Source organism: Macaca mulatta, chromosome 2, assembly GCF_049350105.2.
Source record: "Macaca mulatta isolate MMU2019108-1 chromosome 2, T2T-MMU8v2.0, whole genome shotgun sequence".
In the NCBI taxonomy this organism is placed as follows: Eukaryota; Metazoa; Chordata; class Mammalia; order Primates; family Cercopithecidae; genus Macaca; species Macaca mulatta.
The window spans coordinates 1,399,335-1,426,439 of record NC_133407.1 but is presented as its reverse complement, the minus strand read 5'-3'; the positions used below and the strand labels follow the sequence as shown (position 1 = coordinate 1,426,439).

General features: G+C 46.4%; 1 protein-coding gene across 3 annotated transcripts in view; it reads left to right on the top strand.

The window, feature by feature from the left end:
* The window catches only part of MUC4 (mucin 4, cell surface associated), a 66,702-nt gene that overhangs the window by 11,615 nt on the left and 27,982 nt on the right, over nucleotides 1-27,105 (top strand). For 2 of the 3 annotated variants that reach the window (XR_013413453.1, XM_077991077.1), the window contains exons 2-4: nucleotides 14,908-23,862; nucleotides 24,198-24,386; nucleotides 25,827-25,960. Coding sequence is in view for 2 of the 3 variants with exons in the window: in XM_077991077.1 (XP_077847203.1) it covers nucleotides 14,908-23,862; nucleotides 24,198-24,386; nucleotides 25,827-25,960 (9,278 nt within the window). In the remaining variant the exon portion in view is untranslated. The remainder of the gene's footprint in view (nucleotides 1-14,907; nucleotides 23,863-24,197; nucleotides 24,387-25,826; nucleotides 25,961-27,105) is intronic. The other variant, XM_028843520.2, reaches the window with a different exon arrangement.

Below are 27,105 nucleotides of genomic sequence, written 5' to 3'. Positions count from 1 at the left end.
ACACACACACACAGTGTCACACACACAGACACACACACAGTGTCTCACACACACACACAGTGTCACACACACAGACACACACACACAGTGTCACACATACATAAGCAACACACAAACACACAGAACGGGCATAAAGTAAGATGTGTTAAGGAGACATTGCGAGCAGGAGGCGGTGGAGTCCACGTGGCCTCTGAGCTCTCATCGCACAGAGAGGTGGGTACGGTGGACACACAGCAGGATGTGGTCCAGGAGAGAGACCTGCGCCTGTTGAAGGGGAAATGGGGATGGTAACAGCGCTTCCAGTGGGGAAGTGGCTTTGTTAGGAAGGAAGCCACCAGAGCTCAGCGGGGGAGTTTTATACAGCACCCTAGATTTTGCTGCGGAGCGGAGCTCTCCCAGCCCCCTGAGCCAGCTCTTGTAGGACTCCAAAACGGGGAAGCAAGGAACTGCCATCCGAGACATAAAAGATGTGCCTCTTCTCGGGCTATGTTTACAAAGCTAGTATCTTGAAGAAATGCTCATATCAGGTATGGCTAAAAAGGCAGGACACAAAATTATGTATACTGAATAAGTTAAACTATGTATATATACACACACACACACACACGTTTTGTTTCTGTTTTTATTTTTCTTTTTTTGAGACGGAGTCTCACTCTGTCACCCAGCTGGAGTGTAGTGGCGCGATCTGGCTCACTGCAAGCTCCGCCTTCCGAGTTCACGCCGTTCTCCTGCCTCAGCCTCCCGAGTCGCTGGGACCACAGGCGACCGGCTAAAACTATATATTTTTTAAAGCATAAAAAAATCCTAGAAGGAAGCGTTATCTAGTAGCAAGATTATGGGTTTTGATCTTTCAACTATCTAAATGTTCCCAAATGCACGTAACTAGTATCTGTGTTTTCTTTGGCATATTTCAATGCAGTTGTACAATTTTGTCCACAAAGATTAAGCACGTTTTTTGTTAGATTTATTTTTATGTACTTTTTTTTGGTCACCATCATAAACACTATAGAATTAAAAATATTTTCTCTTTCACTGATATATAGGAATGCAGTTTTTTTTTTGTTTGTTTTTTAATCTTGTTTTGAGGCAGAGTCTCCCTCTGTCATGCAGGCTGGAGTGCAGTGGGGCGATCGTAGCTCACTGCAGCCTTGAACTCTTGGGCTGAAGTGATCCTTCCCCATCAACCTCTGAGTCGCTGGAACTCTATGTGTGTGCTACCGGGCCCAGCTATTTTTCGTTTTTATTTCTGTAGAGACAGGATCTTGCTATGTTGCCCAGGCTGGTCTCGAATGCCCAGCCTCAAGTGTTCCTCCTGCCTCAGCCTCTCAAAGCACTGGGATTACAGGCATGAACCACCACACCCAGCTGGAATGCAATTATTTTTAAAATTTTGATTATGGATGTAAAACTTTGCTAATAATTTATATGTTTGGGAAGTTTCTATGTAAACAATTATGTTATCTGCAAATAACCATTGGCTTATTTCATCCCTTCCATACCCAAAATAACTTTTGTGTACTCTCATACCTTTTGTTTATTTTTCTCGTCTTATTTCACCAGCTAAAACCTTCAACCGAATGTTGATTAGAAGCGGTGATTGTTGGCATCTTGGTTTTATTCCTGATTTTACGGAAACGTTTCCAGTGTTTTAAGTATAATGTTTACATAGGGTTATAATTGACATTGTTTATCAGGTTAAGAGAGTTAACGTCTCCTTTTAGTTTGCCTGGAGTTTTAACGGGAATAAGTGCTGACTTTTATCAAATAATTTTCCTGTATCTGCTGCGGTGATTGTGTTTCCCCTCCGTTCTGTTTATATGGTGATTTACATTAAGAAAGCATTGTCTTTATCTTGCATTTCTGATTTAAACTCAGCTTGATCGTCATGTACTTTTAAAATTCTTATTTATTTATTTATTTATGATAGAGTCCTGCTCTGTCACCCAGGCTGGACTGCAGTGGCACAATCTCAGCTCACTACAACCTCCGCCTCCTGGGTTCAAGCAATTCTCGTGCCTCAGCCTCCCGAGTAGCTGGGATTACAGGTGTATGCCACCAAGCCCAGCACACAGCTGTAATCCAAAAAAAAATACAATTTTTTTTGTATTTTTACCAGAGACAGGGTTTCTCTAGGTTGGCCAGGCTGGTCTGGAACTCCTGGCTCCAAGTGATCCACCCGCTTCGGCCCTGCCAGTGTTGGGGTTGCAGGTGTGAGCGACTGCGTTCGGCCATGATGCACTTTTTAAAATTCTACTTTGACTTGTTAATATTTTATTTATGATGCTTCCATCTATTATTAATCTGTAGTTTGTCTTTCTTATCCAGCTCTGGTTTCCAACCTTATAAAATTAGTAGCAGATCATTTCCTCCTGTTCTAAACTCTGAATAAGTTTGTATAGAATTGAAATTACCTATTCCTTGAATGTCTGATTTGCCTGTAAACTCATCTTAGCCTACATTTTTTTGTGGGGTGGATAGATTATATATACATATTTTTTTTTGAGACGGAGTCTTGCCTCGTCACCCAGACTGGAGTGCAATGGCGCGATCTTGGCACACTGCAACCTCTGCCTCCCAGGTTCACGCCATTCTCCTGCCTCAGCCTCCTGAGTAGCTGGGACTACAGGCACCCACCACCATGCCCGGCTAATTTTTTTTTTCACCGTGTTAACCAGGATGGTCTCGATCTCCTGACCTTGTGATCCGCCAGCCTCGGCCTCCCAAAGTGCTGGGATTACAGGCGTGAGCCACCTCGCCTAGCCTAGATTATATTTTTTAAACTGTTGATTCAATTTAAAATAGTTTATAGCGACCGGTCGAGGTGGCTCATGCCTGTAATCCCAGCACTTTGGGATGCCGAGGTGGGTGGATTAGCTGAGGTCAGGAGTTTGAGACCAGCCAGGACGACATGGTGAAACCCAGTCTCTACTAAAAATACAAAAATTAGCCAGGCGCGGTGGCAGGCGCCTGTAATCGCAGCTACTTGGGAGGCTGAGGCAGGAGAATCTTGAACCTGGGAGGCAGAGATTGCAGTGAGCCGAGATCACACCACTGCACTCCAGCCTGGGTGACAAAGCAAGACTCTGTCTCAAAAAAATAAATAAATAAAACAAAATTAAATAAATAAGATAGTTTATAGCCAGGTTTTCTTTTTTTCTTAATTCATTTTTGATAAGTTATATTTTTAAGGACACTATATCCAATTTATCTACGTTTTCATATTTTTTGGTATAGATTCATCAGAGCACTGTCTCTTGAATTTTTTTCTGAAGTTATGTACCCTTTTTTGTTTCTAATGATCTTGGTATCTGTGTCTCTTCCGTGTCTGTCTCCCTCCTCCCCACTCTCTCGCTTTCTCTTGCCAGGTGTTTGTCTGTTTTATTATCGAAGAACTAACCTTTGGCTTCATTGATTCCATTTTTAATTGTTTCTATAGCGAGTTCTTATCTGTTACCATATCCTTCGTTTTACTTCCTTTTTCTTTTTTCTTCCTGGTCTTTCCAGTCCACCGTTTTGCTGGCGGTTCCAGCTTTTTGCAGGGAAACTCAGGGCAGTGTCCTGACCGAAGCTCTTGCTTCCTTTCCTTTTTCAGCCTTTCAGTCAGCAAATTTCCAAGGGCATTCATTGACTCACCATCTTAGCTGTTAACTTCTTCACTCTTGAGTGTTTCCCTTTCTTTCTTCTCATCTCGCCTCTGCATTAGAAAACATTTGTTACATTTATAACATGTATTTAACGGCATCGGCTGGTTTTGCTATTAAAGGCCCGTGTCTTCTTCCCTATCACTAAAACGGAGCTGTGCCACTTTTATAAAGAAACAAAAATCTTTAAAAAAAAAAGGATGGTGCTGTAGATGTAAAAGAGCTGATGCAGGCTCTGAAAAGATGTTAATTGCCAAGAATTTACACGTTCAGAAAGTTTGGCACCTAGATAGCTCCTGTCTGTTTACTCAAAGCCTGATGATAGACAAATGCTCTTAATTATGTTCTCAGGAAAATGAAGTAAGGTTAACAATAACTGCGTGGAGAATGTTTTTAAATTTAAACCTTATTTGGAGAAACCAAGTTTTGCAAATTTTCTCTAGGAGAAAGCAGGCGTCGAGTTTAGAGTCCTATCAACAAATCTCATCATAATTCCAACTAAAGGAAGTTTCTGTTTAAAGTTGAAGCAGAGTCATTTCGGATTAAGCCAGGGGCCCAGGGACCTCCCAGCGGGCTCTGCAGTTCAGTCCGTGGCTTTGTCCACGTGGGTTTAGAAGTGTGTCACCAGCAAGCAGTTACTATTAATGAAGTGCAGAAGCTTGCGAGTGAGTCGCTTTTTTAACAATTAGAGCTGATTCATAACCATTCTCACTCACTTGAGAGTCTAGGCCGGGCACGGTGGCTCAGGCCTGTAATCTCAGCACTTTGGGAGGCCGAGACGGGCGGATCACGAGGTCAGGAGATCGAGACCATCCTGGCTAACACGGTGAAACCCCGTCTCTACTAAAAAAATACAAAAAACCAGCTGGGCGAGGTGGCGGGTGCCTGTAGTCCCAGCTACTTGGGAGGCTGAGGCAGGAGAATGGCGTGAACCCGGGAGGCGGAGCTTGCAGTGAGCTGAGATCTGGCCACTGCACTCCAGCCTGGGCGACAGAGCGAGACTCTGTCTCAAAAAAAAAAAAAAAAAAAAGAGAGTCTAAATTGCTCTCTTAAGATGAGAAAGTGGCGGAATTACAGTCAATTCCAGAAAGTGTACTTGAGCCTAAATTCTTCCCTGAGACTTTATCTCTCTGAATATCATCTTGCCAACTATCTGGGAGCACTGAGATTTAAAAAAAAGGGTGGGAGCGGTGGTTCACACCTTTAATCCCAGTGCTTTGAGAGGCTGAAGCCGGAGGATCACTTGAAGCCGGGAGTTCCACACCAGCCTAGGCAACATAGCAAGATTCCACCTCTACAAAAATAAAAAAATGACCCAGGCGTGGTTGTGTGTGCCTGTAGTCCCAGCTACTCAGAAGGCCAATTACACGGCTGAACTTCAGCCTGGGGGACAGAAGACCTTGTTTCCCTCTCTCTCTCTCTCTATATATATATATGTGTGTGTGTGTGTGTATATTCTTTTGATATATATATAATATCTATCTATATATGTGTATATATATTCTTTTGATATATATATAAAATATCTATCTATCTATATATGTGTATATATATTCTTTTGATATATATATATAATATCTATCTATCTATATATGTTTAAAAAGAAAAAAGTTTGAGAACAGCTAGGGAACTAATGAAAACCCAAAAGAGTAAGTTTCTAAGAAAAAAAAAGCAAGTTTTCTTGGTTTCTTCTTGGTTCAGAGACTCAGAGACTAAGGTAATATTCAGGAAGATGGTATGTGGCTAGTGTAGGTGCTATGAAATATTTTAAACAAAAAAATCCAATATTTAAACATTCTGCCTGGGAAATATTTTTCTTTCTTTATTTAATAGATTATTATTATTATTACTATTACTATTTAAGACACAGGGTCTCGCGATGTTGCCCAGGCTGGTCTCAAACTCCTGGCCTCAAGTGGTCCTCCCACCTTGGACTCCCAAAGTGCTGGGATTACAGACATGAGCCACCATGCCTGGCCTCTGCCTGGGAAATAATGTTTTAAAAAAAAGTAGTTATGACCAATGATATTAGCCTCATGGTAGTCTGTGACCAGGACGAGAGTATATGCATTTACCGCTTGGGTTTTTTATTAGATTGGGATAAATGTTAACGAAACAGAACAGTAGAAATTTAGTTTATTTTTAAGAAAGATAACGCTGTAATTCAAGGTGAGAGAGTTAACCCGGCTTACAGCAGGGTACCGTTGCCGTCTTCCCATGGAGTTTAAAACAGTTCATTCACCATTCTAGTCTAACCTTACCTTCCTCCCCACAACGAAGACAGCCGGGAGCTGGAGAAGACCATGGGCTGTACTCCTGGGACTGTGCTTTTCTAGGCGATTTGAAGCAGTGCTTCTCAGGGGCCTTCCTCTGTGGGGATCCTGCACCCCCATCTCTCTCTCTCTCTTTTTTTTTTTTGAGACAGAATCTTGCTCTGTCGCCCAGGCTGGAGTGCAGTGGCGTGATCTCTGCTCACTGCGACCTCCACCTCCTGGGTTCAAGTGATTCTCCTGCCTCAGAGTTTTGAGTAGCTGGGATTACAGGCACCCGCCACCATGCCCAGCCATTTCTGTATTTTTTTTTCTGGTAGAGACGGGGTTTTGTCATGTTGCCCAGGCTGGTCTCACACTCCTGACCTCAAGGGATCCACTCGCCTCGGCCTCCCAAAGTGCTGGGATTGCAGGTGGGAGCTACCATGCCCAGCCCTATCTCTTATTATTTTTTTATTCCCCAAATATGTACAATTGCAATATATTAATTTTTCATTTTTTCTTTTTATTTCACTTTTTTACTTTAAGTTTCGAGATACATGTGCAGCAAATGCAGGTTTGTTACATAGGTATATGTGTGTCATGGTGGTTTGCTACACCTATCAACCCATCACTTGCATGCATTAGCTATTTATCCTGACACTCTTCCTCCCCTTGTCCCGCCCCCTACAGGCCCTGGTATGTGCTGTTCCCCTCCCTGTGTCCATGTGTTCTCATTGTTCAACTCCCACTTATGAGTGAGAACATGCAGTGTGTGGTTTTCTGTTCGTGTGTTAGTTTGCTGAGGATGTCTTCCAGCTTCATCCATGTCCCTGCAAAGGACATGATCCCATTCCTTTTTTTTATGGCTGCATCGTATTCCATGCTGTATATGTACCACATTTTCTTTATCCAGTCTGTCAGTGATGGACATTTGGGTTGGTTTCATGTCTTTACTATTGTGAATAGTGCTGCAATAAACATACATGTGCATGTATCTTTATAACGGAATGATTTATATTCCTTTGGGTATATACCCAGTAATGGAATGGCTGAGTCAAATGGTATTTCTGGTTCTAGATCCTTGAGGAATCCCCACACTGTCTTCCACAATGGTTGAACTGATTTACATTCCCACCAAGAGTGTAAAAGCGTTCGTATTTCTCCACAGCCTTGCCAGCATCTGCTGTTTCTTGACTTTTTAATAATTGCCATTCTGACTGGCGTGAGATGGTATCCCATTGTGGTTTTGATTTGCATTTCTCTAATGATCCATGATTATAAGCTTTTTTTCATATGTTTGCTGGTGGCATAAATGTCTTCTTTTGATAAGTGCCTATCATATCCTTTGCCCACTTTTTGATGGGTTTGTTTTTTGTCTTGTAAATTTAAGTTCCTGGTAAATTCTGGATATTAGACTTCTCTCGGATGGGTAGATTGCAAAAATTTTCTCATTTTGTAGGTTGCCTGTTTGCTCTGATGATAGTTTCTTTTGCTGTGCAGAGCTCTTTAGTTTAATTAGATCCCATTTGTCTATTTTATCTTTTATTGCAATTGCTTTTGGAGATTTCATCATAAAATCTTTGCCCATTCCTATGTCCTGAATGGTATTGCCTAGGTTTTCTTCTAGGGTTTTTATGGTTTGGGGCTTTACATTTAAGTCTTTAGTCCACCTTGAGTTAATTTTTGTATAAGGTGTAAGGAAGGGGTCCAGTTTCAGTTTTCTGCATATGGCTAGCCAGTTTTCCCAGCACCATTTATTAGAGAATCCTTTCCCCATTGCTTGCTTTTGTCAGGTTTGTCAAAGATCAGATGGTTGTAGATGTGTGGTCTTATTTCCAAGGTCTCTATTCTGTCCATTGGTCTGTATGTCAGTTTTGGTACCAGTACCATGCTGTTTTGGTTACTGTAGCCTTGTAGTATAGTTTGAAGTCAGGTAGCCTCCCACTTTGTTCTTTTTGCCTAGGATTGTCTTGGTTATTCAGGCTCTTTTTTGGTTCCATATGAATTTTAAAGTAGTTTGTTCTCATTCTGTGAAGAACGGTAGTTTGATGGGAATAGCATTGAATCTATAAGTTACTTTGGGCAGTATGGCCATTTTCACAATATCAATTCTTCCTATCCATGAGGATGGAATGTGTTTCCATTTGTTTATGTCCTCTCTTATTTCCTTGAGCAGTGGTTTGTAGTTCTTTTTAAGAGGTCCTTCACGTCCCTTGTTAGCTGTATTCCTAGGTATTTTATTCTATTTGCAGCAATTGTGAATAGGAGTTCATTCATGATTTAGCTCTCTGCTTGCCTATTGTTGGTGTATAGGAATGATTGTGATTTTTGCACTTTGATTTTGTATCCTGAGACTTTGCTGAAGTTGCTTATCAGCTGAAGGAGTTTTTGGACTAACACAATAGAGTTTTCTGAATATAGGATCATGTCATCTGCAAACAGAAACAATTTGACTTCCTCTCTTCTTATTTAGTACCCTTTATTTCTTTATCTTGCCTGATTGCCCTGGCCAGAACTTCCAATACTATGTTCAAAAGGAGTGGTGAGAGAGGGCATACTTGTCTTGTGCTGGTTTTCAAAGGGAATGTAGCTTTTGCCCATTCAGTATGATATTGGCTGTGGGTTTGTCATAAATAGCTCTTATTATTTTGAGATATGTTCCATCAATACCTAGTTTATTGAGAGTTTTTAACATGAAGGGATGTTGAATTTTATCAAAGGCCTTTTCTGCATCTATTGAGATAATCACGTGGTTTTTTTCATTGGTTCTGTTTATGTGATGGATTACATTTATTAATTTGCATATGTTGAGTCAGGCTTGCATCCAGGGATGAAGCCGACTTGATCGTGGATAAGCTTTTTGATGTGCTGCTGGATTCAGTTTGCCAGTATTTTATTGAGAATTTTTGCATCAATGTTCATCAGGGATATTGGCCTGAAGTTTTCTTTTTGTTGTTGTGTCTCCCCTGTTTTTGGTATCAGGATGGTGCTGGCCTCATAAAATGAGTTAGGGAGGAGTCCCTCCTTTTCAGTTGTTTGGAATAGTTTCTGAAGGAATGGTACCAGCTCCTTTTTGTACCTCTGGTAGAATTCGGCTGTGAATCTGTTTGGTCCTGGGGTTTTTTTTGGCTGGTAGCCTATTTATTACTGCCTCAATTTCGGAACTTGTTATTGGTCTATTCAGGGATTCAACTTCTTCCTGGTTTAGTCTTGGGTGGGTGTATGTGTCCAGGAATTTGTCAATTTCATCTAGATTTTTCTAGTTTATTTGCTTACAGGTGTTTATAGTATTCTCTGATGGTAGTTTGTATTTTCTGAGGGTAGTTTGATATCCCCTTTATCATTTTTTATTGTGTCTATTTGATTCTTCTCTCTTTTCTTCTTTATTAGTCTAGCGAGTGATCTATTTTATTAATTTTTCAAAAAACCAGCCCCTGGATTCATTGATTTTTTGAAGGGCTTTTCATGTCTCTATCTCCTTCAGTTCCACTCTGATCTTTGTTATTTCTTGTCTTCTGCTAACTCTTGGATTCATTTGCTCTTCTCTAGTTCTTTTAATTGTGAGGTTAGGGTGTCGACTTGAGATCTTTCCAGCTTTCTGACGTGGGCATTTAGTGCTATAAATTTCCCTCTTAGCACGGCTTTAGCCGTGTCCCAGAGATTCTGGTATGTTGTCTCTTTGTTTGCATTGGGTTTCAGAAAACTTCTTGATTTCTGCCTTAATTTCATTATTTACCTAGGAGTCACTCAGGAGCAGGTTGTTCAATTTCCTTGTAGTTGTGTGGTTTTGAGTGAGTTTCTTAATTCTGAGTTCTAATTTGATTGCACTGTGGTCTGAGAGACTGTTATGATTTCAGTTCTTTTGCATTTGCTGAGGAGTGTTTTACTTCCAATTATGTGGTTGATTTCAGAGTAAGTGTCATGTGGCACTGAGAAGAATGTATATTCTGCTGTTCTGGAGTGGAGGGTTCTGTAGATATTAGGTCCACTTGATCCAGAACTGAGTTCAAGTCCTGAATGTCCTTGTTAATTTTCTGTCTTGTTGATCTGTCTAATATTGGCAGTGGGATGTTAAAGTCTCCCACTATTATTGTGTGGGAATCTAAGTATCTTTGTAGATCTCTAAGAATTTGTTTTATGAATCTGGGTGCTCTTGTATTGGGTGCATATATATTTAGGATAGTTAGCTCTTCTCATTGAATTGATCCCTTTACCATTATGTAATGCCTTTCTCTGTCTTTTTTGATTTTTGTTGGTTTAAAGTCTGTTTGTCAGAGACTGGACTTGCAAATCCTTTTTACTGCTTTCCATTTGCTTGGTAAATTTTCCTCCATCCCTTTATTTTGAGCCTATGTGTGTCTTTGCACATGAGATGGGTCTCTTGAATACAGCACAGCCATGGCTCTTGATCTTTATTCAATTTACCAGTTTGTGTCTTTTAATTAACCTTAAATATAAATGGGCTAATCTTTTAGCCCATTTATATTTAAGGTTAATATTGTTGTGTGTGAATTTTATCCTGTCATCATGATGCTAGCTGGTTATTTTGCATACTAGTTGATGCCATTTCTTCTTAGTGTCGTGGGTCTTTATATTTTCATGTGTTTTGCAGTGACTGGTACTGGTTTTTCCTTTCCATATTTAGTGCTTCCTTTAGGAGCACTTGCAAGGCAGGCCTGGTGGTGACGAATTCCCTCAGCATTTGCTTGTCTGAAAAGGACTTTACTTCCCTTTGCTTATGAAGCTTAGTTTAGGCAGATATGAAATTCTGGGTTGAAAATTCTTTACTTTAAGAATGTTGCATATTGGACCCCACTCTCTTCTGGCTTGTAGGGTTTCTTCTGAGAGATCTGCTGTTAGTTTTATGGGCTTCCCTTTGTAGGTGACCTGGCCTTTCTCTCTGGCTGCCCTTAACATTTTTTCCTTTATTTTGACCTTGGAGAATCTGATGATTATGTGTCTTGAGTTGATCTTCTCGTGGAGTATCTTACTGGGGTTCTCTGTATTTCCTGAATTTGAATGTTGGCCTGTCTTGCTAGGTTGGGAAAGTTCTCCTGGATAATATCCTGAAGTGTGTTATCCAACTTGTTTCCATTCTCCCTGTCACTTTCAGGTACGCCAATCAGTCACAGGTTTGGTCTTTTTACATAGCCCCATATTTCTCAGAGGTTTTGTTCATTCCTTTTCCTTCTTTTTTCTCTAATCTTGTCTGCCTGCCTTATTTCAGCAAGATAGTATTCCATCCCTGATATTCTTTCTTCCACTTAATCGATTCGGCTATTGATACTTGTGTATGCTTAACGAAGTTCTCATGCTGTGTTTTTCAGTTCCATTAGGTCATTTATGTTCCTCTATAAACTAGTTATTCTAGTTAGCAGCTCCTGTAACCTTTTATCAAGGTTCTTAGCTTCTTTGCATTGGGTTAGAACGTGCTCCTTTGCCTCAGCGAAGTTTGTTATTACCCACCTTCTGAAGCCTACTTCTGTCAATTCGTCCATCTCATCCTCCGTCCAGTTCTGCTCCTTTACTGGAGAGGTGCTGCAGTCATTTGGAGGGGAAGAGGCACTCTGGCCTTTCAGGTTCTCAGTGTTTTCTTGTTGATTATTTCTCATCTTCATGAGTTTGTCTCATTTCGATCTTTGAGGCTGCTGACCCTTGGATGATGTTTGTGGGAACTTTTTTGTTGATGCTGTTGTCATTGCTTTCTGTTTGTTTTTCTTTCAGTAGCCAGATCCCTTTTCGGTAGGGCTGCTGCGATTTGCTGGGGGTTCACTTCAGGCCCTCTTCATCTGGTTCGCTCTCCTGCACCTGAAGGTGTCACTTGAGGAGGCTAGAGAACAGCAAAGATGGGTGCCTGCTCCTTCTGGGATCTCTGACCTTGAGGGGCACCTAACTGATGCCAATAGGGACACTCCTGTAGAGGGTGTCTGACAATTCCTGTTGGGGGCTCTCACCCAGTTGGGCAGCACGGGAAGCAGGACCCATTTAATGATGCACTTTGGCTGTGCCTTGGTGGAGGGGGTGTGGTTTGGTGGGGGGAAACCCACTCATCTGGGCTGCCCAGATTCCTCAGAGCCAGCAGCAGAAAAGTCTAAATCTGCTGGTTCACAGAGACTGTCTTATTTTCTACCGGAGATTTTTTTCGTTAAGCTTTCCTCCAGGCAAGTCTCTAAACCACTGACCTGGAGCAGGTTTTATTGACCAGACCTGACCCTGGGGCTCATTTGGCAGCAGTGTTAACTGGCCACCCTGATGCAGGCTGTGCTGTGAGTCTGAATGTTTCCTTCCCTACAGGTGCCATTTAGTCTCCACGGCAGGGAAACTGCCTTCATCTTTTTGTACCTCTCAGGGCTGTTTTAAGGAGAGGAGTATTTGGCAACTTGAGCAAGAAAGACTGGCCACTTCAAATCACATCAGATACATGAAATTTCAGTTTTGTTTCTAGATTTCTTGAAAACAGATTGATGACACCTTTTCATTTGAAAAGGACATCCACATTACAGTATTTTAAAAACAACTAATTTATGTCATTGACAATTTACTTTTGAGGCCCTGAAGGTGCACAGCAGAGCCCTCAACCAGACAGCTGGTACCTCTGCAGAATATTAACCTTATTTCTGCTCTGGGTGTTTTGAACTTGGCTAATTACCAAAAATCTCCTTCTTCTGATTAAGAGTTTTAAATCTGGCTACTGTCACCTTGCAGAAACAGCTCTGTTCAAAGAAGGAGCAGTGCCCTAGCCTTGATGTTCATGTTCCCTAAGGGGACAACACCTCCTGATACATGGAAAAAGGGTTTCAATCAATCACCAAATACCACAAATCTCTTGAAATTGAGTTTATTGTTGCATCATAATAACCCTATGGGAAAGAATTTTAGCATCAACATAAGAAATAGCTTTGTTATTGGGCTTTTCTTTCTTTTTTTTTTTTTGAGACAAGGTCTGACTTTGTCGCTCAGGCTGGAGTGCGCTGGCGCAATCTCGGTTCACTGCATCCTCTGCCTCCTGGGCTCAAGCCATCCTCCCACCTCGGCCTCCCTAGTAGCTGGGACCACAGGCAAGCACAACCATGCCCAGATAATCTTTGTATTTTTTCGGTAGAGATGGGGTTTCATCTTGTTGCCTATGCTTGTCCCAAACTCCTAGACTCAGGCGGTCCACCCACCTCAGCCTCCCCAAGTGCTGGGATTACAGGCATGAGCCATGGCACCCAACCAGCTCTGCTGTTTTTTAATGAACATTTTACTTTTTGGAAGGTAAACATTTTGTGGAAAACTTTGATACAAACTGCCCAGTCTAATGTAAAATATAAAATGAAATGAGATTGTCATCAATGACTCTCTATTGTGCCTATGTCCTTATCAATGTGCCTAGACTCTTGTTAAGACCATCTGCCAAAAGGGCCACCTTTTGACTTTCACAGGCCCTACACACATATCTTCCTGGGCCCCTCCTTCTGTAAAAGAAAAACATTAAAAATTATGTTATGACTGCAAAGACTAGCAATCAAGGCTGAATTCATTATTACCGTTTTTTTTTTTTTCCTTCTTCTAATTGTAAAAGAAATTAACATGAAAACATTTTCTGGATTCTGGAAAGTACCTTGGGCCATGGTGCCTGTGACTTCTGGGCCTCGCTGTTCCATTGGCCCTGCTGGCTATGATAAGGGGGGGCACCCTGAGAAGCTGCTCAGCAAGGTTTGCGCTGAGCTCGGCCACCATCTCCCCACGTGATTTTGAAAACAGAATAGAATTCACTTTCACTCCAGTTAAAAAGAAAAAGGGATCCAAGTTCTGGATTGTAAGTAGAGGGAACCAATAAGCGCCAAAGAGATGTGCAAAGACCATCTACAGGGAAACCAAAATGAAATTAAAATAATTACATGTGTGAGTATAAGGCAGGGACTCTTCTGCCCCACCTCCCCCCACAAAAATACCATTATTCCAGAAAAGAGGGAGTGTCACTCTCACTTGGGTCTTCATCAGTTTCTTGTATCATTGGGCGTGTGCTCTCAATTACTTTATGTAGAATGAACAAAGCTGTTTGAGCAAATGCCAGTAGGACATAGATTCAGGCAGGCAGCACATTCATGTATAAAGCTCACAGCATTTTCCCTCTCCCTGTCCTGCTGGGGCAGCAAGGTTCCTAGGCTTTTCAGATGGGAAACAGAGAGAGAGGAGGGAGAAAAAGAGAATCACAAGTAAGAAATTTAAGGGGATGGGATTAGGAGATGGGTTGAGCAGAAAAACTGACAGGAGTCAGTACAAGACTAAGGAGAAGCAAAGAAGATGATGAAAAGGAAGAAGGCTGCACATCTACTAGGGAGTGTTTGAAAAATACATGTATAGGACATAAGGGTAATTTGATTTTTTTAAATGCTTAATGTACATGCATTTTAATTAAACATTGTTGTGAGACTAAAACACGTGAATCTCGGCTTTTGGGCTTTATATGGGGAAAGTAGAAGGTGCACTCAATCAGTAATTCCATTATAGTTCTTCCAGAATAGGCCGGAAACAGTGGGTCATGGCTCTAATCCCAGAACTTTGGGAGGCTGAGGCGGGAGGATCCCTTGTGCCCAGGAGTTCAAGACCAACCTGGACAACATAGCAAGACCTCATCTCCACAAAAAAAAGAATTAGCTGGGCATTATGGTGCATGCTTGTGGTCCTAGCTACTTGGAAGGCTGAGGTGAGAGGATTGCTTGAGTCCTATAGGTCGAGGCTGCAGAGAGCCCTGAGTGTGCCACTGCCCTTCAGCCTGAGTGGCAGAGCAAGATGCTGTCTCAAAAAACAAAACAAAACAATCTTTGGAGGCAAACACAATGGCGACAAGATGTTGGCAAGTGTTATTTATTGCAGTATTCACTATCAGTAGGTGTCTGCATATGTGGGCAAAAACCTTAGCTCTGGTTAAATAAATAAACACTACACTCATCATTGTAATAAGAGCTTCAACTTCACTGAGCTTAAACTCTCAAGTCTCACGATATTTTTCTGTCTTCTATTTAAAGAAAATAGTAATGTGACAACACCGCTTCCCTCATCCACTCCAAGTAGCTGTATTTCTACGAAGAGCATTCCTCACGAGACATCCCCTTCAGGTGAAACAACCACCTCACCCCATTCCAGTGTGAGCAACACATTCCTGATGACATCACAGGTGCAAACAATGAAAATGTCCACAGACTCCACTCCAGGAACCACAGGGGAAACATCAACAACTGGAAGTAAAAATCCTACTGCAGTCACCTCAGCAGGCTCAGTAGCAATGACACTAGAGGGACAATCAACTGCAACTTCTTCAAGGACCTCTAATCAGGACATATCAGCTTCATCTCAGAACCACCAGACTAAGAGCATGGAGACTACCAGAGAATCTGAAACTGGCACCCTCACACAGATGGCCACATTAACTTTTTCATCCTCCCCAAGTGTACACAATGTGACAGAGACTGTTTCTCAGGAGACATCTACTCCAGGTAAAACAATGACCTCATACCCCTCGAGTTTCAGCAACACACCCGTGATGACAACATCCACAGACTCCACTCTTGGAAACACAGAGGAGACATCAACACTGGGAACTAAAAGTCCTTCCCCACTGGCCTCAGCAGCCTCCATAACAGCTGAGACAAATGGACAATCAACTGCAGCTTTGCTGAGGACATCTATTCAGGACAAATCAGCTTTTTCCCAGAACCACCGAACTCACAGCATGCAGACCACCAGAAAATCTCAAATCAGCACTCTCACACAGATGACGACATCAACTCTTTCCTTCTCTCCAAGTACACACAATGTGACAGGGACTGTTTCCCAAGAGGCAACTCCTCCAGGTGAAACAACCACCTCATCCCCCTCCAGTTTCAGCAACACACCCCCAATGACAACATCTACAGACTCCATTCTTGGAAAAACAGAGGAGACATCAACACCTGGAACTAAAAGTCCTACTCCAGTATCCTCAGTAGAGTCTATAACAGCTGAGCCAGCAGGACAATCAACAGCACCTTCCTCAAGGACCTCTACCCAGGACATATCAGCTTCTTCTCAGAACCACCAGTCTCAGCGCACAGAGACCACCAGCGAAGCTCAAACTGGCACCCCTACACAGATGATGACATCAACTCTTTCCTCTTCCCCAAGTGTACTCAATGGGACGGAGACTGTTTCTCAAAAGATGTCTCCTCCAGATGAAATGACCACATCATTTCTCTCCAGTGTCACCAACACGCTCATGATGACATCAAAGACTATAACAACGACAACCTCCACAGACTCCACTCTTGGAAACACAGAAGAGACATCAACACCAGCAACTGAAAGTTCTACCCCAGTGACCTCAGCAGTCTCAATAACAGCTGAACTGGAAGGACAATCACAAACAACGTCCTCAAGAACTTCTATCCAGGACACATCAGCTTCTTCGCAGAACCACCAGACACAGAGCACAGACACCACCAGAGAGTCTCAAACCAGCACCCTCACAGAGATGTCCACATTACCTCTTCCATCCTCCCCAAGTGTACACAATATGACAGCAACTGTTTCTCAGGACACATCTCCTCCGGGTGAAACAACTGCCTCATTCCTCTCCAGTGTCACGGACACATCCATGATGACATCAAAGATGATAACAACGACAACCTCCACAGACTCCACTCTTGGAAACACAGTGGAGACATCAACACCGCTTACTGGAAGTCATAGGTCAGTCACCTCAGCTGCGTCAATGACAGCTGAGCCAGAAGGACAATCACCAGCAACTTCCTCAATGACCTCTTCCCTGGACACAACAGGTTTTTCTCAGAACCACCAGACTCAGAGCATGGAGACCACCAGAGAATCTCAAACCAGCACCCTCACACAGATGCCCACATCCACTCTTTCTTACTCCCCAACAGTACGTAACGTGACATGGACTGTTTCTCAGGAGACATCTCCTCCAGGTGATACGACCACCTCATCACCCTCCAGTGACACACCCGTGATGACATCCAAGGTTATAACAATGACAACCTCCACAGACTCCAGCCTTGGAAACACAGGGGAGACATCAACACCGCTTACTGGAAGTCTGATGCCAGTCACATCAGCAGTCTCAATAACAGCTGAGCCAGAAGGACAATCAGCAACTTCTCTGAGGACCTCTACTCAGGACACATCAGCTTTTTCTCAGAACCACCAGTCTCAGAGCACGGAGACCACAAGCGAAGCTGAAACCGGCACCCTCACACAGAGATCCACATCAACACTTTCCTCTTCCCCAAGTGTACTCAATGTCACAGAGACTGTTTCTCAGGAGACATCCTCTGCAGATGAAATGACCACCCCATCTCCCTCCAGTGTCACCAGCACACCCATGATGACATCAAAGGTTATGACAATGACAACCTTTACAGAATCAATTTTTAATAACACTGAGGAGACATCGACACCTGGAACTAAAAGTCCTACACCAGTCCCCTCAGCAGCGTCCATCACAGCTGAACCAGACGGACAATCAGCAGCACCTTCCTCAAGGACCTCTACCCAGGATATATCAGCTTCTTCTCAGAACCACCAGTCTCAGAGCACAGAGACCACCAGCGAAGCTCAAACCAGCACCCTCACACAGATGATGACATCACTTTCCTCTTCCCCAAGTGTACTCAATGGGATGGAGACTGTTTCTCAAAAGATGTCTCCTCCAGATGAAATGTCCACATCATTTCTCTCCAGTGTCACCAACACGCTCATGATGACATCAAAGACTATAACAACGACAACCTCCACAGACTCCACTCTTGGAAACACAGAAGAGACATCAGCACCAGCAACTGAAAGTTCTACCCCAGTGACCTCAGCAGTCTCAATAACAGCTGAACTGGAAGGACAATCACAAACAACGTCCTCAAGGACTTCTATCCAGGACACATCAGCTTCTTTGCAGAACCACCAGACACAGAGCACAGACACCACCAGAGAGTCTCAAACCAGCACCCTCACAGAAATGTCCACATTACCTCTTCCATCCTCCCCAAGTGTACACAATATGACAGCAACTGTTTCTCAGGACACATCTCCTCCGGGTGAAACAACTGCCTCATTCCTCTCCAGTGTCACGGACACATCCATGATGACATCAAAGATGATAACAACGACAACCTCCACAGACTCCACTCTTGGAAACATAGTGGAGACATCAACACCGCTTACTGGAAGTCATAGGTCAGTCACCTCAGCCGCGTCAATGACAGCTGAGCCAGAAGGACAATCACCAGCAACTTCCTCAATGACCTCTTCCCTGGACACAACAGGTTTTTCTCAGAACCACCAGACTCAGAGCATGGAGACCACCAGAGAATCTCAAACCAGCACCCTCACACAGATGCCCACATCCACTCTTTCTTACTCCCCAACAGTACGTAACGTGACATGGACTGTTTCTCAGGAGACATCTCCTCCAGGTGATACGACCACCTCATCACCCTCCAGTGACACACCCGTGATGACATCCAAGGTTATAACAATGACAACCTCCACAGACTCCAGCCTTGGAAACACAGGGGAGACATCAACACCGCTTACTGGAAGTCTGATGCCAGTCACATCAGCAGTCTCAATAACAGCTGAGCCAGAAGGACAATCAGCAACTTCTCTGAGGACCTCTACTCAGGACACATCAGCTTTTTCTCAGAACCACCAGTCTCAGAGCACGGAGACCACAAGCGAAGCTGAAACCGGCACCCTCACACAGAGATCCACATCAACACTTTCCTCTTCCCCAAGTGTACTCAATGTCACAGAGGCTGTTTCTCAGAAGACATCCCCTGCAGATGAAATGACCACCCCATCTCCCTCCAGTGTCACCAGCACACCCATGATGACATCAAAGGTTATGACAATGACAACCTTTACAGAGTCCACTTTTAGTAACCCTGAGGAGACGTCGACACCTGGAACTAAAAGTCCTACTCCAGCCCCCTCAGCAGCGACCATCACAGCTGAGATGGAAGGACAATCAATAGCACCTTCCTCAAGGACCTCTACCCAGGACATATCAGCTTCTTCTCAGAACCACCCATCTCAGAGCACAGAGGCCACCAGTGAAGCTCAAACCAGCACCCTCACACAGATGATGACATCAACACTTTCCTCTTCCCCAAGTGTACTCAATGTGACGGAGACGGTTTCTCAGAAGACATCTCCTCCAGATGAAATAACCACATCATTTCCCTCCAGTGTCACCAACACGCTCATGATGACATCAAAGACTATAACAATGACAACCTCAACAGACTCCACTGTTGGAAACACAGAACAGACATCAACACCAGGAACTGAAAGTTCTACCCCAGTGACCTCAGCAGTCTCAATAACAGCTGAACTGGAAGGACAATCACAAACAACTTCCTCGAGGACCTCTACGCAAGACACATCAGCTTCTTCTCAGAACCACCAGACTCAGAGCATAGAGACCACCAGCAAAGCTCAAACTGGCACCCTCACACAGATGATAACATCAACTCTTTCATCCTCCCCAAGTGTACTCAATGTGACAGAGACTGTTTCTTGGGAGACATCCCTTCCAGATGAAATGACCACATCATTTCCATCCAGTGTCACCAACACACCCAGGATGACATCAAAGACTATAACAATGACAACCTTTATAGACTCCACTCCTGGAAACATAGTGGAGACATCAACACCAGGAACTGAAAGTTCTACCCAAGTCACCTCAGGAGCCTCAATAACAGCCGAGCCAGAAGGACAATCATCAGCAACTTCTTTGAGGACCTCTACTCAGGACACATCAACTTCTTCTCAGAACCACCAGTCTCAGAGCACGGAGACCACAGGTGAAGCTGAAACTGGCACCCTCACACAGAGATCCACATCAACACTTTCCTCTTCCCCAAGTGTACTCAATGTCACAGAGGCTGTTTCTCAGGAGACATTCTCTGCAGGTGAAATGACCACCCCATCTCCCTCCAGTGTCACCAGCACACCCATAATGACATCAAAGTTTATGACAATGACAACCTTTACAGAATTCACTTTTAGTAACACTGAGGAGATGTCGACACCTGGAACTAAAAGTCCTGCTCCAGCCCCCTCAGCAGCATCCATACCAGTTGAACCAGAAGGACAATCAGCAGCACCTTCCTCAAGGACCTCTACCCAGGATATATCAGCTTCTTCTCAGAACCACCAGTCTCAGCGCACAGAGACCACCAGCGAAGCTCAAACCAGCACCCTCACACAGATGATGACATCACTTTCCTCTTCCCCAAGTGTACTCAATGGGATGGAGACTGTTTCTCAAAAGACGTCTCCTGCAGATGAAATGACCACATCATTTCCCTCCAGTGTCACCAACACGCTCATGATGACATCAAAGACTATAGCAATGACAACCTCCACAGACTCCACTCTTGGAAACATAGAAGAGACATCAACACCAGGAACTGAAAGTTCTACCCCAGTGACCTCAGCAGTCTCAATAACAGCTGAACTGGAAGGACAATCACGAACAACGTCCTCAAGAACTTCTATCCAGGACACATCAGCTTCTTCGCAGAACCACCAGACTCAGAGCACTGAGACCACCAAAGAATCTCAAACCAGCACTCTTACACAGAGAACCACATCAATTCCTTCCGTCTCCCCAAGTGTACACAATGTGAAAGGGACTATTTCTCAGAAGACATTTCCTCCAGGTGAAACAACTACCTCATCCCTCTTTAGTGTCACAAACACACCCATGATGACATCAAAGAAGATAACAACGACAACCTCCACAGACTCCACTCTTGGAAACACAGGGGAGACATCAGTACCTGTTACAAGAAGTCTTATGCCAGTCACTTCAGCAGCCTCAATAACAGCTGAGCCAGAAGGACAATTACCAGCAACTTCCTCAAGGACTTCTACTCAGGACACTACAGGTTTTTCTCAGAACCACCAGTCTCAGAGCACAGAGATCACCAGTGAAGCTCAAACTGACACCCTCACACAGATGATGACATCAGCTCTTCCCTCTTCCCCAAGTGTACTCAATGTGACGGAGGCTGTTTCTCAGAAGACATCTCCTCCAGATGAAATAACCACATCATTTTCCTCCAGTGTCACCAACACACTCATGATGACATCAAAGACTATAACAACGACAACCTCCACAGACTCCACTCTTGGAAACACAGAAGAGACATCAACACCAGGAACTGAAAGTTCTACTCCAGTGACCTCAGCAGTCTCAGTAGCAGCTGAACCAGAAGGACAATCACGAACAACTTCCTCAAGGACCTCTACGCAAGACACATCAGATTCTTTGCAGAACCACCAGACTCAGAGCATAGAGACCACCAGAGTATCTCAAATCAACACCCTCACACCGGTTACAACATCAACTGTTTTATCCTCACCAAGTGGATTCAACCCAAGTGGAACAGTTTCTCAGGAGACATTCCCTTCTGGTGAAACAACCACTTCATCCCCTTCCAGTGTCAGCAACGCATTCCTGGTGACATCAGAGGTGTTCAGAATGCCCACCTCCAGAGACTCTACTCTTGGAAACACAGAGGAAATATCACTACCTGTAAGGGGAACCATTTCTGCAATTACTTCTAGAGTTTCAACCATATGGTTGTCAGACACACTGTCAACAGCACTCTCCCCCAGTTCTTTACCTCCAAAAATATCCACAGCTTTCCACACCCAGCAGAGTGAAGGTGCAGAGACCATAGGACGGCCTTATGAGAGGAGTTCAGTGTCTCCAGGTGTGTCTCATGAGACATTTCCTCCACATGAAACCATAACATGGCCTTCCTCATTCTCCAGTGAAGACCGCACAACTCGCTCACCAAAAGAACTGCCCTCAACACCAACAGGTGCTGCCACTAGGCTTGTCACAGGAAGTCCAATAGTGCCAGGGACAGCTGGCACTATTCCAAGGGTCCCCTCTGAGGTCTCAACAATAGGGGAATCAGGACAGCCCACCACACACCCCTCCCACAGCACAACTCTCCTGGAAACAACAGGGGCAGGTGCCCAGACACAATGGACACAAGAAACGGGGACCACTGGAGAGGTTCCTATCAACAGCCCAAGCTACAGTGTGACTCAGATGATAAATACGGCCACATCCCCATCTTCTTCACCTATGCTGGATGGACACACATCACAACAAATTACAATGGCACCATCAACAAATCATTCAACAATACATTCCACAAACACCTCTCCTCAGGAATCACTGGCTGTTTCCCAGAGAGGTCACACTCAAGCCCCGCAGACCACACAAGAATCCCAAACCACAAGGTCCATCTCCCCTGTGACTGACACCAAGACAGTCACCACCCCAGGCTCTTCCTTCACAGCCAGTGGGCACTCACCCTCAGAAATTGCTCCTCAGGACGCACCTACCATAAGTGCAGCGACAACCTTTGCCCCAGCTCCCACTGGGGATGGTCACACAACCCAGGCCCCAACCACAGTACTGCAGGCGGCACCTAGCAGCCCTGACTCCACCCTGGCGCCCTCAGGAGGCGCATCACTTTCCATAACAGGTGCCCTTCCTGGTGTAGTGTCAACACCAGGGGTCCCAGAAGGACGATGGACATCAGCCTCTGCCAGCACCTCACCTGAAACAGCAGCAGCCATGACCCAAACCCACCAGGCTGAAGGCACAGAGGCCTCTGGAGAAACACAGACCAGTGAACCGGCCTCCTCAGGGTCGGGCACCACCTCAGAGGGCACAGCTACCCCTTCCTCATCCAGGGCGAGCAGCACAACACCTTCAGGAAGCGAAGGAATATCCATCACAGGAGAGACCACATGGTTCTCGCCAAACCCCTCCAGGGACAGTAACACAACCCAGTCAACAACCGAATTGCTATCTGCCTCAGCCAGTCATGATGCCACCCCAGTAAGCACAGGAATGGTGTCTGCGATTGTCCCCAGCACCTTTCCTGTCACCCTCTCTGAGGCCTCCACTGCAGGGAGACCAACAGGACAGTCAAGCCCAACTTCTCCCAGTGCCTCTCCTCAGGAGACGGCCGCCATTTCCCGGATGGCGCAGACTGAGAAGACAGGAACCAGCAGAGGGTCTGACACCATCAGCCTGGTGTCCCAGGCGACTGACACTTTCTCAACAGTCACACCCACACCTCCTTCGATCACATCCAGTGGGCTCACATTTCCACAAACCGAGACCCACACTCTGTCACCTTCAGGGTCTGGTACAACCTTCAACATGGCCCTTGTCAGCAACAGCCATGGCACCCAGACAACAGTGCCAACCTCGTCACCTGGGACCACAGAAGGGCCACCTAAGGTCAGTTCCAGCACCCTGAGTGATGGCGCCTCTCATTCTCCTTCCACAGTTGTGTCCACCAGTGAGGGTGTTCTGACCACAAGCAGGAGCTCAGTCATCCATGAGACCGTACCCGCAGCAGTCTTTACCCCGTTACATTCTGGTAACAATGCCTTAACAATTACCACGCGGGTGCCTGCATCGTCAGTGGGCGTCTCAAGCACGCCCAGCCCTGAGCACCCGGAAGCTACTAAAAGGGTGACCCCCACACCCAACCCCATGATAAGGTCCACGCACGAGAGTTCTACAAGCAATCATAGTGGCACGATGAATTCTACGCCAACCTCGTCATTCTCCTCTACCACCTACCTGTCAATCCAGACCACTCTGGAAGCTTCTTCAGCATCTAAGTATCCTAAGAACACATTTCCCACTCCACAGCCATCCAGAGACTCAGCTTCCTCCAGTGACATGAACACAGCTCAGACCACACTGACTTTCTCTCCTTCCAGCAGTCACTCTCCATTCTCTCCAGCATTCCCTGGCCCTGCTGTCACGTCGAACTCCACCACCCTACTCACAGGTCATGCCACCCCTCTTGCCGTCAGCAGCGCATCCTCAGCATCCACAGTATCCTCGGGCTCCCCTCTGAAGACGGAAACATCAGGTAGCTGCCATCTGCCTTGTCTTCGTCTCTCCCAGTGGCCCCCTTGGCTGAATTCAGCCTAAGGAGTACTTGAGAACACTGGCGCATTCACATTATCCGGTGGGACTGAGTCAGGTCCCACAGAGGAGGAGGTGATGGGTGTGGTGGGTGACAGGCTCACCCCACTCTCTGCCCCAGTCGAAAACCGCTGATGTCGAGAGTGGTTTGGATATGACCAGTGGACAGACAAGGAGTTTCCAGCTCTCTCTTCCAGCTCCTGATTTCTTTGAATCTCTTTGACTCTGCTGTTTTCTTACTGTAAGAACCACCCCTGCCTTCTCTTTTCATGTGTCCAGGAATGATGACAACCTCAGTGAAGACCACCACCACCTCAGTGAAGACCACCACCTCCAAGACCACCACAGCCCCATCCCCACCCCCGACCACCTCCCAGGCCGCCACCTCCGCCACTCCCAGCACTGCCACGCACAGCCGCTCCACAGCTGCCCCCGCCCCTGCCCCCGTCCCCGTCCCGCCTGAGAAAGGTGAGTGAGGCCGTACAGGTGAGACATGTGCGTTTTGAGCGGTGACGTAACTGATGGCTCCCTCTCAGCCTGCTTCCCACAGTCTCTGCTCTTTCGGGTCGGGAGGGCCTTACTGAGGACAGGGACACAGCATTGGAGTCGCTGCTGAGGGCTGGCTTTGTGCATGGCACTGGGCCAGGGGCTGGAGACAGAGAAATGACCCTGGTGCCATTCAGCAAGGGACAGATGGACTGTCTGGTAGAGGCGGTTAGAGGACTCATGCCAGGGTCTAAGCGCACACAATGGAAAGCCCTAAGGAAGGCAGAGCCAGGGGGTGGAGAGCACCCCGGGCAGGGAGGAGGGGCAGGGAGGAGGGCGGGAACAGCTGGAACAAAAGTGCAGAAGGTATGGCGGTGGAAAGTGGACCCGGTGCTGCATGGGGAGCGGATCCCCGAATCATTTGGGGTGGCTGAAAATGAGAACAAGAGGAGCAAAAAGTGCGGCCAGCATGCAATCCTGTAGGTAAGGAGAGCCAGGGAGGACTGTTTTGCATTGTACAAATCGCATTTAACAAGTGGTGCCTGCAGTGGCCAGATGTGCAGGCAGCGACCAGGCCAGGAGAGCCTACGGGATTCCAAGCAGGACCAGGGGAGGGCCCCAAGGAGTCGGCAGCTGCGAGAAATATTTGGGACCAGGTTTCTCAAACCGGAGCCCAAGAACCTCTAGGGAGTCCTAGGTTAAATTCGAGGAGTCTTCACGTTTAACCGGAGAAAGGCCATCTTAGGAAGCAAGTCTCATTCCCTGAAAAGGGCTCTGCAGTCACGAATCTTCACTGCACTGGACTTTTGTCATTTTTTTTTTTTTTTTGAAACGGAGGGTTGCTCTTGTCGCCCAGGCTGGGGTGCAGTGGAGCAATCTTGGCTCACTGAAACCTCCACCTCCCGGGTTCAAGCGATTCTCCTGCCTCAGCCTCCCGAGAAGCTGGGATTACAGGCGTCCACCACCACACCAGGCTAGTTTTTGTATTTTTAGTAGAGACGAGGTTTCTCCATCTTGGTCAGGCTGGTCTCGAACTCCTGACCTCGTGATCCACCCGCCTCGGCCTCCCAAAGTTCTGGGATTACAGGCGAGAGCCACCGCGTCCGTCATGGACGTTTGTCATTTAACCCTGAAAAGGATTGGGACTACCTAAGAGATGGCGAATCGTTTGCTGGATTCTGCTAGCAGGACCTGTTTTTCTCCGAGCTGGGGAAGGATGAGAGGCGCAGTTCGGGAGTAAAATGACCACATGCGTTCAGTGTGGGTGGAGAGGGAGCCACAAGAGCCCTTGCTGGCTGCCTCTGGGGCCCTCGGGGAACGGGGCAGGTGCGCGCAGCGCGCGGGGAGGGCTCTGGGATCCCTTTCGGCCCTAAAGAAGGCCCAGGCCCCCTCAGACGTCCTGCTCGTCTTTGTCCTGGCCAGGAGCTTCCCTCCTCCCCTACGGGGCCGGCGCCGGGGACCTGCAGTTCGTCAGGAGGACCGTGGACTTCACCTCCCCGCTCTTCAGGCCCGCGACTGGCTTCCCCCTCGGCTCCTCGCTCCGCGATTCCCTCTACGTGAGTCCCGGCGGCGGCCTCGGCTCCCTGGGCCGCTTCTCTCCCCAGCTCCGAGACAACCCAGAGGAAGCAGGAGTGGAGGCAGCCTCGGCGGGGCCCCTCGTGCGCCCCACAGCCCCCTTAATGTCAGGCGTCTGCCGAGGAACACGGGGCGCCAGGCGAGGGCGGACGCCTGCTGGGCCCAGCGCTGCTCTGCGCGGCCTTCCCCGGAGCAAAACGCTGCGCTTGGGAAACGGAGCTGTTCCCGCCGTGCCCGCGTTCTGGCATTAGTCTCTGGCCCCCCGGTCCCTGTCCCCTGGACGGAGTTGGAGGGGCCGTCCTGGCTCCCGCGGCCCTCAGGGGGAGGCTGTGGGACGCACCATGAGAGGGCGACTCAGCAATGGTGAGGTGTCTACACCTGCTGAGCCATGGAGAGAGATTTCCACCCGAGCGATGGAGAGAGGGTGTCTACACCCCCGAGCGATGGAGAGAGGGTGTCTACACCCCTGAGCGATGGAGAGAGGGTGTCTACACCACCGAGCGATGGAGAGAGGGTGTCCACACCCCCGAGCGATGGAGAGAGGGTGTCTACAGCCCTGAGGGATGGAGAGAGGGTGTCTACAGCCCTGAGGGATGGAGAGAGGGTGTCTATAGCCCTGAGTGATGGAGAGAGGGTGTCTATAGCCCTGAGGGATGGAGAGAGGGTGTCTACACCCCTGAGTGATGGAGAGAGGGTGTCTACACCCCTGAGGGATGGAGAGAGGGTGTCTACACCCCTGAGTGATGGAGAGAGGGTGTCCACACCCCCGAGCGATGGAGAGAGGGTGTCTACACCCCTGAGTGATGGAGAGAGGGTGTCTACACCACAAGCGATGGAGAGAGGGTGTCTACACCCCTGAGTGATGGAGAGATGATGTCTACGCACCTGAGTGATGGAGAGATGATGTCTACGCACCTGAGTGATGGAGAGGGTGTCTAAAATCCTGAGTGTTGGAGCGAGGGTGTCTACACCCCAGAGTGATGGAGAGAGGGCTCCACCCCCTGAGTGATGTAAAAACGGTGTCTACACCCCTGAGTGATGGAGAGAGGTTGTCTACACCCCTGAGTGATGGAGAGAGTGTCTACACCCCTTAGTGATGGAGAGAGGGTGTCTACACCCCCTGAGT